We start from the raw sequence: 9,214 nt of genomic DNA, 5'->3' as shown, positions 1-9,214 counted from the left end.
TCTCCTCTCCTTTCTGCTCTCTTTCTCTTTCCCAGTATATATGGAATATATTACATTTTATTTTAGTTAAAAACATACTTTTTTAGAAAAGAAAGATACTAAATACAAAAAATGATTTTGCCCATGAGACTTTTATTTGGCTTTTACTTATTATGAGTAGCTATGAGGCCATCGGCAAAGTGATGCCTACAGTAGTAGTCACTAGTGATTGCTTGTGTCTCTGTATATGCTGGACCCTAAACAGTTTATGTACATTTACTCATTTAGTTCTTACAAAAGTCCCCAAGGGAAACATACAGAAAACAGGCTCTTGTACTCATAAAGCTGGTAACTGAAATAAATCCAGAAGCCTGAACACTCAACTCTCTTCCTTACAGACTGCAGCAGACCGCCACGGCTATCTCTATTTGTGCATATGCTATTCATTTTGTTGGACATTCCTCCCACAGTTTAAGAGAAGTGACCATTCCAGGTACTGATGTATACAAATGCCTTCAGTATGTATTTTTCTCTACTAAATAACCTCATCAGTGGACCATGTGTGTAAGTTCCTTCTACCCACATTATATCGAGTCCTTATACTCAAAACGGGAATGTCTAAGTAAAGGCAGTCATGTACAGTTACAGGCTGTGGGGTTTTTCCAGCCCATTTGCCTCCCTTGGCTTCAACGAGAACCCTTCTTGGAGCCTGTTGACCTAACTGCCATCAAACCTCTTCTTAGCCTCAGGCTTCACTCTTAACTATTAAAATCCCACCATTCTGCTGCCTTGAAAATGCATATGCCTTCATGGTTGCTATTCATGCTAGCATAGCTACCTGAGGGGGACGGCCAGGCTTCCCTCCCTCAGTGTATCCCACCAGCATCACTCCCTGACCAGGAGTTAAAAGTAATGCTTTCATGAGCAGTGCCTAACCAGGAGAGAACACTCATTTGACAAGAAAAGATAAATCGTGAGAATGAAGAAATGTTAACCTCCAGTTTTTAGTAATTAACAAGATCTAAAAGAATTGAACTGCTATTTAATCTGTTCCATTTTCTTCTACCCCAAAATAGTATCCAATCAGCTTCAAATTACAGCAAAAAATATCAGCCAAGAGGTCAAATTAGCCTTTTATAAAAAGAGAGAGAGAGAGAGAGAGAGAGAGAGAGAGAGAGAGAGAGAGAGAGAGATCTGTTCAGTAAGCTTTTGTGCCTAACCAATTGGCATTTTGGTATCAAGCCAAATGAGTTGGAATAACATGTAGAAAAGTGCACTCACAAGACAAACACAAGTACATAACAAACAGCCCTCTTTAAAAATGCCAGTAGCATCCAAAATCCCACAGCTTGGCAAAGTATGAAGACCTCTCTCTATTCCGAGAGAAAGAAGTTCAAGTACTTACAGTATCATGAGACTTATCCTTGACATCGTAGACTGTCAGTTTTATTCTTGTCTCTTCATAGATGGGGTAGTCTGATGGGAATGTGACACCCGTCAGGAACAGTGGGTCTTTTGTTCCCTGAAAACAGTATAGGCAGAAAACTTGGATTCATTAAGGCAGTAACTGCAGCCGACAGCATGCAGGGACAAATGAGAACACAGAGAGTGTGTCTGTCTGCTTTTCTAGGAAATAGTTCTATTAAAAGAGATCTGAAGGGCCAAGTGTTACTTGTGGGCCATGAGCCCAGAGCACCATTGTACTGAAGGATACTGTGTAGGTGAACTTTCGTTTCTTTAAATGGCTCAGAACTCTTAAAAACAAAACAAAACAAAACAAAAACAAAAAACAAAAAACAAAAACCCTTGTTTTTAAAAATTATGTTCAGAACCTTTCTTTAGGTTAAGTTGCCATCTATTTAAAACTCTATATAAAATATAATCATTATATATTGATAATTTAGACAAATGATCCAAGATTCTGCCTCACCAAATTGAATGAAGCTGCTTTCTCAAACTATTGAGGTATCCTATGCTATCCTTTAAAAAACTTTTTTTTGTTTGTTTGTTTGTTTGTTTGTTTTTGTTGTTGTTTTTACTCTGCTTCAATCAAAAGCTATCTGCTATGCATGTGATTGCTTTTAGGTGTTTAACAGTGGCTTCCCCGCCCCCTGGACCACTGTGAAAAGCAATGAGAAGAACTCTAAACGTGATGCACTAGAGAAATGAAATTATTGCTTGGCATATGGTCCCCAAGACATTTCAGGGCCTCAGAATTTAGAAAGCTGGCATCTAACATCACATTGTAGACACCCATGCACACAGACAAATATATCTGAAAATGTTCCAAAAGTTCAATGTGCCACTGGACTACCAAAGTTTCTGCAAGCCTGGGAGAGTCACCCACTCATCCACTCATTCACTCTTTCCCTCGGAAGGCAAAATGCTCTTTTCCTGGCATTACGTCAGACACATTTGGAGGCAGGCAGTGAATAAAACATCTAAGAAAAGTGTACATATTCTGTATAAAAATGTAAAAGTGAACAACATAATCACCTTTATAGCTATGATAATACACTTTAGGATATGTGTGTCTTATCACAGAAGAATAATGAGGACATTGGAAAAATAAAGGGCCCGTGTTACTTTAAAATTTGCCAGTGTTCAAAAGATAACAAAGTTTCAATAAGACCAGAAGTGTATCCATTAAGAAAGTGACTTTACAGTTTTAGTAAAAATGCCTTTCTATGAGGGAGACTAGTTTTAATTCAACTGTGGGCTAACTTTATATTTTACTAGCATTAGATCCTAAAGTCTGCCAAGGACAGATGCAGGGATGGATGCAAGGGGCAGACTCGTTACTGCCTACATTCCGGGGCCATGCAGAGGGAGAGCAAAGGAAGGAAGCCTCCAGGCCTCACTGAGGGGGAAATGCTGGGCTGCACACAGGATTTAGGTCATTTTCATAATAGAAGTGACTCCAACTTCAGGCTGAATCATTTCTTCCAACCACTGCTTCAGAGAGACCAGTGAGCTAAACCAGCCAAGACTGGAGCAGGAAAAAAAAAAAAAAAAAAAAAAGCTCGGCTGAAGGAGCTGCAGAACACACTCTCCAAAATCCCAGATGTTCAAATACGTGCCTCTCATTCCCTAAGGTCATGAAATGTCTCCCAAGAATAAAATCATCTAAAGGGAAACCCTTGTCTTGTTGAATCTGAGCCAGCACGATATTGTATTTCCTTCAATGCATGGTGAATGTTGTATTAGCGGCAAGAAATGTAAGTAGGAAATCTCTCATCCCATGAGTAATATTTACAACTTCTGTCTGGAAACAAACAGCTAATCAAGTTAATCACTTACCTTTCTTTAGAAAACACAGTACTTTGAAATGCATATTTACTGTTGGACTAAACTGGGCCCCAGGGTGTGAGGGGAGAGCAAAAACCTCTTCACTTGTTTTGACCTCTGAGTACTTTATACTTTTTCCCTCATTAAATATATTCATCCCACTGTATTTAAAATCAACATAAATAATGTACATAGAGAAACACAAATATCCAGACAAACATTCTGTTCTGTTTGGGAATTCAGAAAGTTTTTTTTTTTCTGGAAGGAAGAAAACTAAAATCTTTCAATGAAAAGTCCAATTCTCCATGTGCATACTCCGCATGTGCTTAGAAATTTCAGATCTGGGTTCCTTAATGACAGACAAAAGCAGCAGCCAGCCAGAGACCACAAGTTAACTCGTGTCAGCTGTTCAGAGGGGCGGAGGGGCAAGAGAGAGCAAGAGGTGGGGGGAGGAGAGAGCTGCAAGCACAACACACAGAGACAACAGCTTGCACATGGGGGCGGTGGGGGGGGGCAAGGGTGGACAGAGTCAGAGAGAAACATGCCAGGCTCACCTCCACAACTTCTGTGCTGGAGTACCTCCTCAGGGTCTGCTCCACGGGGTGGATTACTGAGATCTGGACTACTGTATTCAGTTTCCGATCACTGACAGGAGCCACAAGATCCCTGCAGGCTGGCAACAGCAAAGGAAAAAGAAAGAGCAGGAAAAAAAAAAAAAATAGAAAAGGAAAGAGAGAAAGAAAGAAACTCAGTCGATCTCTCGAGGCAAACTTCTGAGCAGAGCTGAAATAAACTTTGTCTAGCCGGTGAAGGAAATCTCCTGGTCCTCAGCCGGCTTTACAGAGGAAGTCTCTTGGAAGTACCTTACAGAAATAGGAAGTCACGTGCTGCCAAGCTGAATTGAGAGTTCATTTCCACTGACCACATTTGCAGCACATGCAAGTCTTGAGTGCTCGGGGATGGCAGCTCTAGTGTGTGAAAAAATGTAGACACACACACACAGCCAGGGAATGTGAGGGCTCTAATTAGTCAATAACCCCTAGGGCTTCTTTCACACTCTTGCATGAAGTGAGTTGATTTGGGCCACAGCCAGGAAACTAAGATGTCTCTTGTTGACACTGGCTGGGTTAAGTCAAAAGTCTGAATAATGTACGCCTCTCAACTACCTGGTCCTCTATAGTCCTCGGCACTGAGGAAACAGGAAGACTGATTACCCTGCCTCGGCGGAGCTTAAGCAGAAAAGGAAGCAGCCATGGGTTAAAGAGCCCTCTGTCTGGACTTCAGGACCATCCAGGGAGAGAGCAACTCCGATAAGGACTGGGTAATTGTTGCCCAGGGGCCTCACATTCTAAGAGCTTTTCCTTGACACAGCCTGGCTCCCGTTACAGCACCAGCTACAGGACCATATTCCCTGGAGTGTTTTCTGCTGTTGCATAGCATTTTCTAGTTTTGGAAAGGAACAAAGTAGGGGGAATAAAAGATACTCCTTTTCAGTGAGTCTAGGATCTACTCTCTTCCCTACTTTCCACCTCTGATTTTGAAATAGTATTTCTACTTCTTGAAATTGACTGTGATTAAAAAGTCCCCTTTGTTCGGGTCAAACTGCTGGCCAGCCACAGGCTGCATGCCGTTTCTGGTAAAGGGGAAGCAGCCCCATAAGGGGTTCGTGGTGATAGTGTCCAGGGTTCCACACCATCCCTATCCCATTCAATGACCAAGAAGACAGACAGAGGATGGGGCGGTGTTACACCCTACAATGGCACCTCTGCAATTTGCAGGGGCACTGGGACAAAGGTAATACAGCTTAAATTTGAAAGTTGAAAGCAAAGCAATTTATAGATGTAATTATCACCTTTCAGTGGCTTGCAGAGCACCTTATTTATAGAAGGGGAATGAGAGAAAATACAGGCACTTTCAAAGGGAACCTGTCTGGTTTAGGTCCAGTTCTGATAACCTACGATGCTGGGGGGATGTGGGGTGGGGTGGGGTGGGGTTGTTATTTAACTTTTTAACGTCTTGCAAAATTTTTTGGAGTTTTCTTCCTGTCTGGTATTTTGTTGTTAAAGTTTTCTTACTGAACTCACATGCCTTAAGCAAAACAAAAGAAGCTAAGGAAAGCACGGGGGGGGGGGGGGACAAAAATAGCCACCGCTGATTTAACCTTCTCTGTTTTGAGGAACTCTGTCCATTACCTATATCAAAACATCCTTCTCTCCATTTCTGTCCTTGTCATACCAACCGATCTCTGGTAGAGTGCATCAGCCTTTGGGAGATCCTCTACCACTACAATTTGTTGCTTACCCTGATAAATCTACATTTAAAAATAGTCAAACAAAAGCCCACCTACACAGGGTTTCAATAACATAAATATACCATTGGAAAATGCCTTTCACTGGAAGGTTTCCTGCACCCCGCTCTTTGGTGGTTAGTGTGATCATTTCCTTGCCTTGCCTTATGATGTCTGTTTCATTTTAGCGCCCTTGTTTTTCTCTTTGCTGTGAACCTCTACTGAAGCTGACAAGCATCTTGTCTTGGGGAGTTTAAAGCTAGGGGCTTTGGAGTTTCACACACACATGCACCTCACCCACTCTCTGGTGGCAGCCTTCCCTCTATCTTATGAGTGTTTGACATCTTTGATCAAAATCAGTCATGTCCCTTGTGAGTTCTTATAGGGCTTTGCTGTGGCTGCGGTTATTCCCAGAAGTGAGCAGCTCTTCTGTCCCAGCAGAGAGCCGCTCAGCTGCACTTCCTACAAGAACAGACAGCACACAAAGCTGAAGGCTCTGTGCATTACTTCAGATGGTCCCGATAGTGGGCAAGGACGAAGACTGGCAACTTAACAATTTGTATGCAGCTACTGTGTGTTCAAAACCCGACATAGAAAAGAGTAGCAGCAATAGTGATGTTGGAACCTGGGCTCTCCTCTTGTTCTTCCTAAAAAAGAGCTCCCAGCCTTTACAGTTTCTTAACACTAAGGCAGCAAGAGGCATCTAGAAATCCTGAAATCAAACAGAATTCCTGAAGTGGAGACTTAGTTTTCCTCTTTTCTAGTTTTGTGGCACAGAGTGAAAAAAACAAAATGTCACTCAACTGCCTCAACTGTCATGGTGGAAAGAGTCATGTGTTTCTTGTAAATGAACTTTTATATGCAAACCTAATGATCACTAATCATGTTATATTACTATTTAAGAGAATTTGATGTTGTTATGTAACATACATCTTACTGACAGTTCTATTCAGATGACTTAGACTGTTACAAAGCCAGATCTCCGTATGAGTGTGAGTGTATATGACACACTTACTGTCAAAGTGAAAAAGATGAGCATGGGTCTGTGTTCCTGCTACTGCCCTGAAGGACTGCTGAAGGCTGAACCACTGGGCACTGCACAGAGATGATGCTCATTTGAATGTTATGAAATCTAATCTACATGGGGTTATTTAGTAGTTAATAAAGAACTGTGGCAGTTTGAATGAGAATAGTCCCCATGGTCTCACATATTTGAATGCTTGGTCCTTAGCTGGTGGGACTGCTTGTGAAGGATTAAGAGCTGTGGCCTTGTTGGAGAAGGTGTGTCACTGGGGTGAGCTTTCAGGTTTCAAAAGCTTTGTGTGATTCCCAAGGCTTTCTCTCTGCCTCCTATTTCTGGGTTAAGATGTTCTCTCTCACCTGTTCCTATGTTCCTGTTCCATGGTCATGGACTATACTAATACTAATATATACTAATACTAATACTATTCTAATACTCTGAAACCACTACACAAATTAAACTCTTTCTTCTATAAGCTGCCCTGGCCATGGTTTATTATCATAACATTAGAAAAGTGACTAAGACAAGAACCTTAAGTATGTGCTTATAAAATCTAAGAATGTTATATCCATCTTCCAAAGCATCCTTATCCCTTCCTGTTAACACATGGGACTCTACTCCAGGTGTCCCTTGGATACGTGACCTTCCTTGATGTGTAATGCTAGAAGACTACATATGGTGCTTGGGGAATTTTGCTTCTGTTTTATTTAAGAATTTGCCTCAAGCCGGGCATGGTGGCGCATACCTTTAATACCAGCACAGGGAGGCAGAGGCAGGCGGATTTCTGAGTTCCAGGACAGCCTGGTCTACAAAGTAAGTTCCAGGACAGCCAGGGCTATATAGAGAAACCCTGTCTCGAAAACAAACAAACAAACAAACAAACAAACAAACAAAAAGTCTCAAACCGCCCAAAAGCTCTATGAGTATTTGCTAGTGACTAGAGAAGGGAGAGACAATGTTTTAGTCTGGTACAGTGCCTGTGTCTTTATCAATAACACCATTCTGAGAAGGAACACTAATTAAACATACCAGGCCATTAAATTGGGATGGGGAATGGAATCGGTGGGAGTGTCAGGGAGAGAGAGGAGAGTAGTAAGTGATAAATATGATCAAGTATGTGCATGCATGGAAATATAGCATAGGTCTCTACTCTTAGGTACAGGTCATTCATGCTACTAAAATAAGAATTCCTAAAGACTAGATGGTTGATTAAAAAATAATTCCAACTCTGAATTAAGTGGGTACTGTCAAGTGATCCACTCATCAGTAGATTGTAACCTTCACTTCTGCCTCCTTAATGTGATTTCTTTGGGCTGAGCTATGAAAAAACATTTCCCAAGATCAAGAGTTTAAATATCCAGATGTTAAAAGGTTGGGATGAAAGTGTGTGTATGTCTATTAACTGACTGGTTCATACGGAAAAAAGCAGAAAGTGGGGAAGGATGCATAATTGTCATAAATTGTAACTTTATGGTTTTTCTTTTTTAATATTTATTTATTTTATCTATAGGAGGACATCGTAGCTGTCTTAAGACATACTAGAAGAGAACATCAGATCCTATTATAGATGGCTGTGAGCTACCATGTGGTTGCTGGGAATTGAACTCAGGACCTTTGGAAGAACAATCAGTGCTCTTAACCACTAAGCCATCTATCCAGACCAACTCTATGGTTTTTCATAGAAATATCTAAGCTAATTATAAGTGATTCTTTTCCTGGTATCTTTGATGTAGTATCCAGAATTAGGAGGGTTTACTTTCTTCTTCCAATGATGTTGAACAGGATACTGATAAAACATACTTCCACTGGGGTTGGTAAAAGAGCCAGGCAGCTTTACTCTTTTACAAAGAAGTACTCAATAGAAGAGTAATGATAAAGATAAATGAAGCCTTTGTGTGTTGGAAGGAGACAGCTTATTTAGCTTGACTCTAGGACTTGTTCAAACTATGAAATCCCAGCCACTGGGTAAGCAAACACTAGAAGAAAGACATAGTATCCACCCTCTCTACTAAACTCAGCCTGAGTGCAAGGATTTTCCAGCATCAGTTCTGGATGCTTGTGGCATGGCTTGGATGTCCAAAAAGAGTAAAGATTCTCTTTTGCTCTCATAATTCTTCTATTATTGGAAGATCCTAAGGTCAAAGAGAAGGCACCTTCAGGACTGTTCGTAAGGACTCCACCATACATAAGATGTTCTTATTATTAAGTAAAACATCAACTTCTGTTCATGTAGTTCTCTAGACCATGACCTGCCTATTAGGGTCAGAAAGCATTTCTATCACTAGCCAACGTTAGCTGGACACTGAAAACTTTCTCTTGACTCACATCAAAGAATAACACAGCTGTCAAATTCACAGAGGTCTGAACCTTACAATGGACTGAAGTGTTAAAATAAGCATGCCAGGGTACAGGGTTGTGGGAGGTCAGGGTGTAAGCTTCAGGGTACCCTGTGTTTGTAGACCGCCCAAGCAATCATCTCATGCACTCTAAGACCTATTCTTCTGTGAAGCTCAGTCATTTTTCTTGCTTCGACAGCCTTCAGTGTTTGTAAAAACTGGCAAAGTCTACTCTCTTTCCCTAGGAATTAATTAGATAAGGAGTGTATGTTTGTGGTGTGTGTGTGTGTGTGTGTGTGTGTG

The 9,214-nt window shown here is 41.2% G+C and overlaps 1 protein-coding gene across 4 annotated transcripts in view; it reads right to left on the bottom strand.

Annotated features, from left to right (window-relative positions):
- The window catches only part of Inpp4b (inositol polyphosphate-4-phosphatase type II B), a 751,408-nt gene that overhangs the window by 335,896 nt on the left and 406,298 nt on the right, over positions 1–9,214 (bottom strand). For all 4 annotated transcript variants that reach the window (XM_021220100.1, XM_021220101.2, XM_029532468.1 and 1 more), the window contains exons 6-7: positions 3,822–3,940; positions 1,385–1,501 (exon numbers count right to left, since the gene is read on the bottom strand). In XM_021220100.1, coding sequence (XP_021075759.1) covers positions 1,385–1,501; positions 3,822–3,940 — 236 coding nt within the window. The remainder of the gene's footprint in view (positions 1–1,384; positions 1,502–3,821; positions 3,941–9,214) is intronic.

The sequence above is a fragment of the Mus pahari genome, chromosome 20 (genome assembly GCF_900095145.1).
Source record: "Mus pahari chromosome 20, PAHARI_EIJ_v1.1, whole genome shotgun sequence".
Taxonomy (NCBI): domain Eukaryota; kingdom Metazoa; phylum Chordata; class Mammalia; order Rodentia; family Muridae; genus Mus; species Mus pahari.
This window is presented reverse-complemented; position numbering and strand designations above follow the sequence as displayed.